Below are 13,382 nucleotides of genomic sequence, written 5' to 3'. Positions count from 1 at the left end.
TGGAGTAGTATTTGGATGGGTGACCTTTTGGGAAGTTTCTTGAAAAGTGTGTTAGTGAGTACAAATCATGAGGAAAATATCTGTGTTGGTTTGTGGGGTCAAGCGTAATCCTAAAAGTAGTCTATGGTGTTACAATTATGCTTGTACGGAGGAAGCATTTTTTCAGTTTAAAGTGTCTGTATGTTGAATTAAAACTAGTGCAACATGAGAACCGCTTCGAGCATTTATGTTTCTCGTTGTACCTGTAAGTAATTCAAGTCAAACCAGTTAGACACAACTATGCCATAATCATGTTCACGTGGATAAGGTATTAGTCTGGTTAATCATGGTGGTGTTTCAAATTATCCTTACAGATGAAGGGTATGAAGCCGACTGGATGCACTCATGATTTGAATTGTGATCTAAGTCACAAAGGATCTAAACCGACTAAAGGTAGCAGATTCATGTCCCTGCCCCCGAGGCTATAGCTCATATCAAGATGGGCGTCTCTAGGCTTCACCATGCTTGCCCTTATATTGGCTATATCTAAAGGAGAGGGTACACTAACTACACATGAAAGCGTGTATTTCTTTGACAGAGGGCATTTGACTATTGTATTAAGACGTATAAAGTGTCTCCGATAGCACCCAAGAGGGAATTTGTTATTGTAGTCGGACGTGCAAAGCGTCTCTGTTAGGTTCTCACAAGAGGCGACAACGATCGGTTCTAACAACAGGCGGCTGACCGACCAGGCTCATTTTGTGCACCCTGCACTATCTGATTTAGAAGATATATATCTACTTTTGGGGTGAACAAAAGATAATGAGGACGAGCCAATTGATGTTTATGCACCAGTTTAGGATGGCATGCAGATGGCAACAGAGATAGATATGCCTCATCCGGCAGAGACATATGTTCCCCATACTTTTGAGATGACAAAGGTGCTCCATCCTTCGGAGGTAGAGGAAACAACTACTATAAAGGTTACTATGGAGACAATTATCAAAGCGTGTTCTCCACTTACAACTATTGAGGCGCCAGTTGATGATATGTAGGTTACTCCTCCCATTGAGACAAGTGTCACTCCTCATGTTTCGACAGACCAGTTTGTATATATATGGAGGGTTTCCTGGTGGGCCTAGTGACACTTCTATTCTCACAGGATATGCAGATCATGTGACATTCGGATTATGGTAGGGAGAGGTATGTATATGATATGTCGATGATGTAACTTTATTTATTAATGATACTTTGAAATTAACTGATCCTTTTTACTTTGTTTGTTACAATACCATATTTTGTAATGCCTTAAACTGCTTTTAAGATTACCGACTGATCCCACAAACTAACACATATCTTTTCCGCATGCTTTGTCCTTACTCACACACTTTTTAGGAAACTTCCCAGAAGGCCACCCATCCAAATACTATTCTAAGTCAAGTCTTCTTAATTATGTAGTTCTTATTTGTTAATCTACAATGAACAAGATGCATCATCTTTTCGGTAGCCTAACCAATAAGAAGTCCATGGTTAAGTCTGCTTGACTTGGAGTAGTATTTGGATGGATAGCTTTCTCGGAAGTTTCCCGGAAAGCGTGTAAGTAAGGAAAAAACATATTGAAAAGACTTGTGTTGGTTTGTGAGGTCAGTCGATAATCCTGAAAACAGTACGAGGCATTATATATTCCACTTAAGGTGTCCGCCCATGGGTTGAAGCTGAAGAATTTATCTGATGTCGTGATGCCACCAAAGGTGAAAGCGATAGTTGAGGAATGAGGTATCCTTCTATTGGTGGGTTGTTTGCTTACCATGTTCGACAGTCAATTATTGTCAGCCTTTTCTTGAGCGATGGTACAAGGAGACATCTTCCTTCCATCTTCCATATGGTGAGATGACGATTACATTGGGTGATGTCTCATGGCTTTTCCATATTCCGCTGGCAGGTAATTTCTTTACTGCTCCCATTATTAGTCAGGAGACCGCACATATGACAACTATACAATACTTGGTGGTTACTAAAGAATAGGTGATATAGAGGTTTAGGTATAGGAAGGGTGCTCACTTTCGCGTGTATTGGTTGTGGGAACGGTATGTCGAGCTAGTGCATCGGGTATGTATGAGGTAGTAGCTAGGCTATACATGGTACATCTTATAAGATGTATTATCTTAGAGGATAAGTATAATATATATCAAGGTGAAGTACATGCGACTATTTAACAACCTTAAGCATTGTAGTTAGGCATAAGGGTGTGTTGCATTGACTGTTCTATTTGCTGCCCTTGGAGAGGCAAGTGCTTTTTAGACCAAGCTGCTTACCAGTTAGATGAGTCTATTTTAGGTGTAACTAAATTATTATTTCTTATTATGTTAGTTCTATTTATCACATTTTTTTGGTTATCTAAGTCTTTGTTATTGTGCAATGTTGGATATACAAGCATTTTTCTTTCATTTGTGATAGAAGAGTTATTGCTACCACTACTGGATCCCCACAAGCCAAGAGATTTACGACATGTATGCATACCCGGGACGTGTTATGGAGTATAAGAGGAGGAATGATGTGTTGAATGTAGACGATGTCATCTGGATACCCTACACAGACCATAAAGTGGATGAGAAGTTCAATGACGCAACACTTTTTTCTAGTTATCTGCGATGAGAGGAGTTAGTGAATAGACACTTACCTGAGAGGTGTCTTCGCCAGTTTGAATATGTCTAAGACACCCCATGACCAGTCCCTCTTATTCCATCAAAGGGTATTGATATATGGTTTTGTGGTAACATTATGAGATCTGCACGTGCCATTAGAGATTGTGCATCGGAGGTTCAACTCTCTGTAGAGTGTGTGGATGGGTATCTGGATTGGTACCTTACTTTATCACACCCTCACATGATCCCACCTGGGAAACATGGAAATGATATGGGACATTATCATGTTGGATCTCCGCAGGATGGATCTTCTCATCTTGATGTACGGGCACCTTATAATGACGTGTTGCCGCCTCCACGTCATGTGAATGACACTCAACATATGCAAATGATAACAATCATTATCTATAACCTCATGATTTTGGTGAACCCATATGGCAAGATTTTTGGTTTGGCATCGCAAGCAACATACATAACCCGTGGGGGCCTATTTAGATATTTGATTTTAGATTTGTATTATTTATATATTTTGTGACTCCGACTATTTAGCACCATACTTTTTATTACATAATATTTTGTCGATTACATGTTTGGAAGATGAACATAACTCAACACATTACAACAAACATAAAATAACAATAAGGAACGTGAAAATCAAGTCACTATTAGATGATTCTGGACGTTTTAACATCTTGATTATGTCGTCGACAGATCTTGATATTGTCAAATCAAACACGACCAATCCCTTAGTTAGCCTACGGTGAAAGGTTCTCCACATAATCTTTAAAGCTTCACTGGTCTTCAACTCCATAAGGTCGTATTTCACCTTTCCTTCAACATCAATCTAGTCTGTTCGAAACTCGATGTCGCCCATCTTTCTATTGTTGGTGTCGTGCAACAAATCATTCATCGTGAATCTCAAGACGATGATACACGTGCTGTCTTTCGGAAGGCGAAATTCTACAAAATGTTTTAGCATGTTGAAATACACTTTTGTCTTAATCAAAATTGATGACGAGTTATAGTAAAATGTTATGATTAAGAACAACATATGACCTTTATTTATATAACTTTGGAGTCTTTGTAGACCACACAAAATGGTTAATGCAATCACAACCATATAAAAGTGTTGATAAAATCTCTACCTTTCAATTTTCACTCTTTTATAACTATCAAATTTTTTTCAGGAATCGGTTGTTTAAGTCGGAAGATCAGATGTTTTGGACTAAATGTCTGATAACTTCTGAATTTTTCTTTAAATCTGATACTAAGAAAATATTCCAACTATTTTAAAATATCCAACAAACCATATTTTTCATATATACTACCGATTTTTTTTACTATGTACCGGAATTTTGATTAAACTACTGAATGTTTTATTCAGATTTTTTGCTTAAATTTTCACAAGGACAACATAGGTATTATTGAAATATGGGAGATGCCAGGTATAAAATAAGGGTGATAGGAAGTAACCTCCCAAGATTTGGGCATTTTGAGACTTGGGCCCAAAACCATACCCTTACCTTGCGGTTCAACCTGACCCGCTTTGTTATCAATCATTTATACAAAGACACATCCCCTATTAAACCCTAAACCCTGTTTCATAATATTTTCGAATGCCCTTTCTCCCACTCTGACACTTCTAGGGTTTTTGCTGCGGCCATCAAAATGGCTCTCTTCCTCCTCCACGAAACTGCCGCCGGCTACGCCTTGTTCGAGGCTCATGGAATCGACGAAATTGGTCAGAACACTGAAGCTGTTCGGAACTCCGTTTCCGATTTGACCAGGTTCGGTAAGGTCGTTAAGCTTCGCTCTTTCAACCCCTTCACCTCTGCTCTTGAAGGACTTGAACAAATTAATGCCGTCTCTGAAGGTAATATAACCTAACCCACCATAACCTCACTTGCTTGTGTGTTTTTCATGTATCGTTGCAGTCTTTGTACAATGTTTCTGCTTTGTTCTATAGGAATCTGTTATTGTACATAGTGATTCAGTTGATACTAGTTTTAGTTTTTTCAGTTATTTTTTTGTTTTGTTATTAGGAGTAGCTTCTTAAGTGTGTTTTAGTGTCTGTGTTGTCACGTTATGAAAATCTGCTAAAACCCTAAGTAACATTATTGATGTTAAAACTGATTTAAACGTGATTTGTATGGTTGGGGTTATGTTTGTTAGTGTACTCAAATGCATTTATTTCACTTTGTCAGTTGCTCAACTTTTTGTTGTTGTTGTTGATGTTGTTCAGGTATTATGACTGATGAACTGAGAACTGTTTTGGAGACTAGTTTACCCAAAGTAAAGGAAGGTAAGAAACCGAAGTTCTCTTTGGGTGTAGCTGAATCTAAGATTGGTTCACACATACAAGATGCTACTAAAATTCCTTGCCAAAGTAATGAGTTTGTGAATGAACTTATCCGTGGTGTCAGGCTTCATTTTGACAAGTTTGTTGGTGATCTCAAGGTTAGCAGTTGTTTTGGCTGCTTTGTTTATATTACTTATAGGATTATCCCTTTTAACAGTTTAATTGATTGGTATATTATTGTATCTTTTGAATTCCGTAGCCAGGAGATTTGGAAAAGGCACAACTTGGTCTCTGCCACAGTTACAGCAGAGCAAAAGTGAAGTTCAATGTTAATAGGGTTGACAATATGGTCATCCAAGCAATCTTCCTACTCGATACACTTGATAAGGATATCAATTCATTTGCCATGAGAGTCAGGTAGTACAGGCTTAACATGAATTCTCGTTCAAATATGCAATTTTGTTGATTAAATAGTTTACATCTTTATCCAAGGAAATAGTTTGAATCTTTTTTCAAGTATGACCTTGTGGCCTAACACTTTCGAACACCCTTTCCCACACACACTTTCCCTTGCTTCTCTACTGCCAACAACCCGACTAATAGTTTACATCTTCAGTGAGTTTATAACTTAGAGTTATTTATCTGTTGTCATCTATTTTGTGCAGAGAATGGTATTCATGGCATTTTCCTGAACTAGTGAAGATTGTTAATGATAATTATCTCTATTGCAAAGTAGCAAAATATGTTGAGGATAAGTCAAAGTTGGCCGAAGACAATATTGAAGCCTTAACTGACTTAGTTGGAGATGAAGATAAAGCAAAGGAGATTGTAGAAGCAGCAAAAGCCTCCATGGGTATAATATCATATATTTGCATTTAACTTGGTTTTTTTCTCATCTCTCTTAACCTGCTTTGTCTTGTTTTTTTCAGGTCAAGAATTGTCCCCTGTGGACTTGATCAATGTCCATCAGTTTGCTCAAAGGGTGATGGACCTATCTGACTACAGGAGAAGGTTGTCTGATTACCTGACGACTAAGATGAATGATATTGCACCAAATTTGCAATCTTTAGTTGGTGATAGTGTAGGAGCTCGTTTAATTTCTCATGCTGGTAGTCTCACAAATTTAGCTAAGTGCCCGTCATCAACTCTTCAGATTCTTGGGGCAGAGAAAGCTTTGTTCAGGTTTTTAACTCATCACTTGTTTTGAAAATTGAACTGCTTATATTTTTTTCTGAAGAAACAAGCAGGTTTAATTTGTGAAACTGCATGTTTTTTGTCTGGACAGGTGACACTATTTCCATGTTTGTGATCTTAACTCTGATAATCTATATCTCTGCTTTATTCAGGGCATTAAAAACAAGAGGAAATACTCCCAAATATGGTCTGATATTCCACTCTTCTTTTATTGGTCGAGCATCTGCCAAAAACAAGGGTCGCATGGCTCGCTATCTTGCAAACAAATGCTCTATTGCATCTAGGATTGACTGCTTTTCTGGTTTGTTTCCTGCTTATTAATTTTAGCAAACTCCTGCTCCTTTTATTTTGCATCTGTATCATTATTTTGTTATGTTGTGCAGAAAAGGGTACTTCAGCATTTGGGGACAAACTCCGTGAGCAAGTTGAGGAGCGACTTGACTTTTATGATAAGGGAGTTGCCCCTCGTAAGAACATTGATGTCATGAAATCTGCTATTGAAGTTGCTGACAACCTAGGTACAGACTAGGAGATCTACCGACTCCATCTCATTCTCTCATACTAAATATGAATTTGATGTCATGGTGTTTTTTTCATGATGCTTTATGGTGGAAAGATTACTGTTTTTAACCTGTAATTATGCTGTAGTTTCTAATGTTCATTTTTCTGATTTATATGAATCTTTGCAGATACAGAAATGGAAACAGAGGAAGTATCAGCCAAGAAAACTAAGAAGAAGAAGCAAAAAGCTGCTGCAGATGAAGAAGCTGCAGAAACTACAAATGGTGATAAGTCAGAAAAGAAGAAGAAAAAGAAAGAAAAGAGAAAATTGGAGCAAGAGGCTGATGTTCAGGATCAGGTTGTAGATGAATCTGCTAATGGCGAGTCAGGAAAGAAGAAGAAGAAGAAGTCAAAGAGGAAGGATGTTGATTAAAAACTAAACTAAACGATGCTTGCTGTATTGGATAATGTTATATTTTAGTTTTGCTTTGAACTTTTAATGTTTATGTCTTGACTCTTGTTTATTGTTTTGTTTAGTATTTAGCTTAAAAGTTTTGTCCAACCCTTCATGTTTTCCGTATAATTTTGGAAGCTTTTATTTCTATTATGGATCTTATCATTATTGAAATGGGAGTATAAATTTTGTAGACAAATTTTGTTTTTAATGCGAGAACATTTCAAGTCATATTTGTTTTAGGATAGAGGACGGGATCTTCCCTAGTAGTTGTTTATTTATTATTAATTTTTTATTTAGTTTTTTATGATACATTCTTTTCCAACTAGGTTCTGCTAACTTGGTGGTGTTATCCAGTACCAATAGTTAGCCTACCTCTTTCAGCAGCTTAATTAGACACTAGAATTAGCATTGTTTGACTTGATTTGATATAGATCTTGGGTCATAATGTGGGATTATCTCCGTCAGTAATCTAATTTAGGACCAAGGACATCATACCACATTTGAGGTTTCAACCACCATTTTTTCTTAATTCATACTATAACATGAAAACTACACAAAACACACTACATAAACTCTTAGTTTCTTTTGATTATGTAGAAGCATAATATTGACTATTCAAATAAATCAATGCATATATTTGTTGCTAATAAAACGTGTCGCAACCAATTTCTTTCTTTTTCAAAAACATTCACCTGCAACAGACCAATCAATAATCCTAGTTTGATCATAAATCCAAACTGGGATTAGTTGCAGCCACGCCAAAGCTGATATGGAGTTTCTTCACTAAACTCACTAAATTTCATGACTATCCTGCTTGCTTGACTACCTCTAAATACGTTCAACAGCCCCCCAAACTTTGACAAAGTTTTTAAGTCTATTATTAACAATCATAATCCATCTATAACTCCAAAGTATAACCTAGGATTCATATGCCATTGGTATACATAACACTTTAAGTTATTAGATTGGACTTTCAACCAGTTCCAAACATTCTTTTTGTATTGATTCAATCATCTGCTCCATCTTCACAACCTTGTTTTTAAATATGCAATCATTTCGTGCTTTCCATATGCTCGGAAACCACACCACGATAAGTTTTTAGAGATATTTCTCCAAGTGCTAAATGATTATGTAAACTATTCTATATATATAGAATATGTCATGCATCCATTTTGAAACACATTAGGTAATCCAAACCAATTGTTGATTCTCTACCAAATACCTGCAAAGATGGGACACTAAAAAATATGTGAAAATGATTCATCAGAGCATCACGCCCTACACATTGGCAAGATTTTGACTAATAATTCTTCTCCTGATGAGATTGTCTTTGGTAGGTAATATATTATGGAGAATTCTCCATAATAAACACGGTACTTTTAATGGTATCGCATTTGTGCTAAGCTTTTGTCCAAGGCAAATTTGACCTTATCCTATTTATTGACATCAAGGCATTATATGTGTTCTAGACCGCGGCCAATAGGCCAAATTGACCAAGGTCCAATTCATCAAAAGCTCACTCTATTCGACTCAAATATAAAACACTTCACATGTGATGATAAGATTCACATTCACTAATCTCCAGTTTCATTGTACTCATATTGAATCTTGAACTGACTTGGATGTTGAAGTGATAACCATGCAGGTCCACCCCCACACCATCATAAAGGAGATCAGAGCCACCATTCAAGAACACCATTAACCAACTCTCTTCATTTCTAATTCCTTCGTGAAACTAGATCATCAATTTTTGGTTCTCGAACGGAACAATGGCGCCATCTATGGAAATCAACTTCTGATTCCTACATTTTCCACAAAAAATCACGTTCGCTTCACAAGAACTCTCGAACAATTTTAGATATTATAGATATGGATTCTTGCGGTTCAGATTCATATCCCTGATTTTCCGCGAATTCGCGTCCGTTCTCCATCTTCGCCAGTTACAACTTCCTCAGATCTCAAAATCGGAAAGCGTTCAAGAACGAAAGTGGGGATTTGTCAACCACCGCTTCAACTCCAATTCTTTGGGATCCAAAACTCCAATTTCCTCAAGAACTCCGCAAGAGAGCGAAGGAATATTCTCAGGTCCATATCTAGGGTTACGTCGGGCTCTAAGGGCGATATCCATGAAGACCAGGGAGAAATTTTTTAATTCGTCTCCTGACCTAAAGTCACCCTCGTGTATCCTTCTTACCAAGGCTCATACTGAGGCGACGCCTTGAAGATACCATAAGTTCATAATTAATGACGCCCAAATAATACAAATTTGTAGTTAACGTTGGACATCAATATGATATCCGAGTGCATCCTGTGGATATCATAGGGTTTCCACTTGATGCACCAGAGTATCCACCAACCGGACATCGAAGTAGAGGTCCACTGGAAATACTCATAGAAAGATATCCCAGATCCTAGATGCAAGAGGACCTGTCAGTATCAGCATCCGACTGCTGTTCAACATTCACATTCCAAAGGAAAACAAAGAGGGAGTCTGGCGCCGACGATCAAAAAATGGCTCGCCGAAGCATCAGACAAAGCGATTCGACGAACACAAAATCAGAAGTCGACCTCAAGATACGCTTTGGTGTACACGATCCTCACACACAAATTAATTGTCACACGCAAGGCAAGGCATCTTCAAAAAAGGGCAGTCGGAGTCCTATTCTTGTAAATAAGCACTCATAGAACAACACTATGCAATCATCAAAAGAAATACATATCCTCTTCTTCTATGGCACCATAAAGACCAACCACCCCGAAGTATCGTCGACCATAATGTCAACATCATGCAGGGCGGCCTCAGTGCTCTAAGCCGAAGAAGTTCATGCCACTTTTCTATCGAATCCTACATTGGTGCACCCGACTAACATCGACGAATTAAATGTTCCAGCACCTCATTGTCGCTAGGCCTTCAATTCTCATAAGAACTTGAACAAAATATTTAATAATTTCACTCCTCATCCAATTAGTTTGTACCTCCTCTTCTGAAAGAACAAGAGGGTCATTGGGACCTCAGTTCGATTTATTCCTCTGTCTACATTTATTATAAAGGCGTCTAACAACCTAAAAAAAGAAATTTCTTCTGCCAAGGAAGCCTCAGACCTTCCTTCTGACTCATAATTGTCAAATATGGATGTAATTTATGACCCTACGTGATCACTACTATGAGAAGGATGATGAGAATCATGGGATGATCCAAATGAAGTTTCCACTTCATATTTACTCCTAAATCGATGGTGTTATCACTTATCCTAACTAAAAGTAGGAAATTCTAAAATTAAAGCTTGAAGTAGAAGAGTACCTGGTTAAAAGAGATTGATGAAGAAGGAGGAATGAAAAAGGCGAAAGCTTTCAACGAAACTCTGAATCACTTCTAGTGATGTTCTTAGAAAAAGGGAATGAATGTGTTTTTCTAGAAAAGTGACTAAAATCTTGGAATAAGTTCAATAAGTAGCAAGAGTGACTCATTTTAAGATACTTCCTCAACTACATACACATGATAATTGAGGATATTCATTTCGATGACAACTCACTTCAAGCACTTGCTCATCTTGAAATTTCACCATAACCTCACCAAACTTCACATATATTAATGCTCCACCAGTTGCTAAGAAATGTATTCAAAGAAGGAGAGGTACTTCTGAATCTTTATCCATGTCTAAGATAAAATATTCTCTAAAATAATAAATCACTTCAACCAATACATCTTTAATAACAACATATTGATAAGCAAAAGACAATCCACTAGTGTTATAGTCATACTTCTACGATTAACATCCCCGTAATAAAGCCTCTTCATCATGGAAATAGGCGTCAAGTTAATGCTAACCCATAGATCATAAAGGGCTCTCCCAACATTTATCTTACCAACCAAATAAGGAATGTTAAAATACCAGGATCCTTTAGCTTTGGTGGAAGCTTTCTTTGGATAATTACACTGCATTCTTCTAGCAATGATATATTTTCATCATGTTTTGGATTTATTCTTTCAGTTAACAAATTTTTCGTGAATTTTGCATAAACTAACATTTACTTTAAACTCTCACCAAATCTCTTGAGCTGCCCTTCTTCATTCTCCATCTTCTTCATTACTTGTGGATAAGGAAGTTTGACATATGAAGTAATCTCTTGCTTCTTATTGAGTTATCATCAGTCAACTTCTCACTTTTTTCTCCCTCGATGGTGTTTTTCACTCCATTCTCACTTTTTTATCCTCAATTAATTTATTTCATTTTTTCTTCTTGTTCGTTTTCAACTTCTCCCTCATCTATGAATTCTACATTCATCTTTTGTTACTTTCTTTTTTTACTCCTAGGATTTACTATTGCGGGTATTACTCTGTTTCTCAACTCACTAGTTTTACAACTCTCGTTCCTAGAATTGTATAACATATTCTCAATAAAATCTCCACTTGATTGAGCTTCCAATTGTTTAGATAACTATACAATTTAAATTTCAAAATCCTTTATGAATGCTTAATTGTTCATGTTGGATTTATCTTGACTAGATTTCCTTGCCTCAAAATTTTCTCAAGCCTTCTACATGAATTTATTTATAATATCTTATAAAGGCGATAACTTCCTTAATGGAGGATTCTAAGGAGCTTGTTGATTTGATAATGAACTTTCCACCCGGAATTATAAGTGATGGAGTAAGGATTTTCTTTTTTTGAAAATTTCCATCAGAATTAGCCTATTCATTTTGTCAATATGGCACACAATTGTCATTGGTGTGACCTTCACCATAGAAACCACATATTAACACCTTGACTAGAATAATGTTTGCTTGAAAAAGAGTAATGATAGATAATTGCTTTGTTAAGGCTTCAAGTTATGTTAATCGAGCATGTTAATTATCAAGCTCTGTCATGCATTTCTTCTTTGGATCTTTGTCACTTTGTGTGCGATATTAATTTTGACACATATTCTAAATCAGCTTTTTCACTTCATCTCCATTCTTGTTGTTTATAGTACCTCCAGCTGAGACATGGAGAAACATTCTAGTTTGAACTCTCAAGGCCATTGTAGAATGTTGCATTTGTTCCATGTTGTCCATATTATGATTAGGACACTTCTTGAGCAACAATTTAAACATTTTCCAAGCATCACAAAGATAATTTGAGTTACCTTGCTTAGAATATTAAATTGCTGTTATTCTTTCCACAAACTGTGAATTTGTGTAAAAACATTCCAGGAATCTCTCTTTTAACTCTTTCTAAGTCTGGAAAGTCCCACTGAGTACACAGTACAACCAATCTTTTGCTCTCTCGATTTAAATGAAATTGCAAAATCTAAGTTTTATTTGGTTGTCCATCATTCCATCAAGTGGCTGTAGTTTAGTGGTAAGAATTCCACGTTGTGGCCGTGGAGACCTGGGCTCGAATCCCAGCAGCCACACTTTTTAAAATTAAACAATTAATTTTTTAGAAAAAAAGTCCCATAGCAATGCACAATTAAAAAAACTCAATAACAACATTGACTTGTTGAAATTAATCACAAACCCTAACAAGAACGAGCAGCCACACTTTTTAAAATTAAATTTTTAAGGAAAAAAAGTCTCATAGCAATGCACAATTAAAAAAACTCAATAAGAACAATTTTTTTAATTTAAATTAACAAAAAATAAAATACTTAGTAAATCCAAGAATAATTTATTTGACTTGTCAAAATTAATCACCAACCGTAACAACAACGCCAAAAAATTAATGAACAATTTAGAAAGTGTACAAAATTTTTGTGAAGAAATAATTTAAAAGTTCGTATTCACTAGAACTATTTCAATTTTGACTCAACCATACTATTATATATTAGATTAAGGGATTTTGTATTAAAAGTTTTGGTTTGTAGATACGAAAATAAAATAAGATAAATTTGATAATGATTAAAAATCACTAGGACTTTTTGAATCCTTTATCTCACACTGTTTGATAATTTGGTTTATTCCCTAACATTGATTATCTAGTACAATGATAAATTAATAAAGGGTTAAATATGTTGTTGGTCTCTATAAATATTCTAATTTTGGATTTTAGTCCCTATAAAGAAATATTGACATTTAGTCCCTACAAAATTACTTTTGCATGCAGTTTTACTACCCGTGGAAGGACTAAAACTGCGTGCAAAAGTAATTTTATATGGACTAAAAATCAATATTTTTTTATAGGGACAAAAAGTCATTTGTGGTAATTTTATAAAGACTAAAAACATATTTAACCCATTAAAAAATTAGTTATAACCAATTTTTTGGTACATAACCCTCTCTTTTAATTACAACCCCCCTAATGTCTTAGGTGAGTTCATAGTTAAAA

General features: G+C 36.0%; 1 protein-coding gene and 1 non-coding gene across 2 annotated transcripts; both read left to right on the top strand.

Annotated features, from left to right (window-relative positions):
- The first annotated feature begins 4,208 nt into the window (after window positions 1–4,208).
- Window positions 4,209–7,225, top strand: LOC131625212 (nucleolar protein 56-like). The gene is made up of 8 exons (XM_058896101.1): window positions 4,209–4,497; window positions 4,867–5,081; window positions 5,183–5,340; window positions 5,589–5,776; window positions 5,853–6,105; window positions 6,270–6,418; window positions 6,501–6,635; window positions 6,807–7,225. Exons 1-8 carry the CDS (start codon window positions 4,293–4,295, stop codon window positions 7,049–7,051), a joined length of 1,548 nt encoding a protein of 515 aa, XP_058752084.1. The 5' UTR covers window positions 4,209–4,292; the 3' UTR covers window positions 7,052–7,225.
- A 5,174-nt stretch (window positions 7,226–12,399) lies between these two features.
- On the top strand, window positions 12,400–12,471 carry TRNAH-GUG (transfer RNA histidin (anticodon GUG)). Its single transcript has one exon. It is a non-coding gene; the product is annotated as a tRNA-His (tRNA).
- The last annotated feature ends 911 nt before the right edge of the window (window positions 12,472–13,382 follow it).

This window comes from Vicia villosa, unplaced genomic scaffold (assembly GCF_029867415.1).
Source record: "Vicia villosa cultivar HV-30 ecotype Madison, WI unplaced genomic scaffold, Vvil1.0 ctg.000195F_1_1_1, whole genome shotgun sequence".
In the NCBI taxonomy this organism is placed as follows: Eukaryota; Viridiplantae; Streptophyta; class Magnoliopsida; order Fabales; family Fabaceae; genus Vicia; species Vicia villosa.
This window is presented reverse-complemented; position numbering and strand designations above follow the sequence as displayed.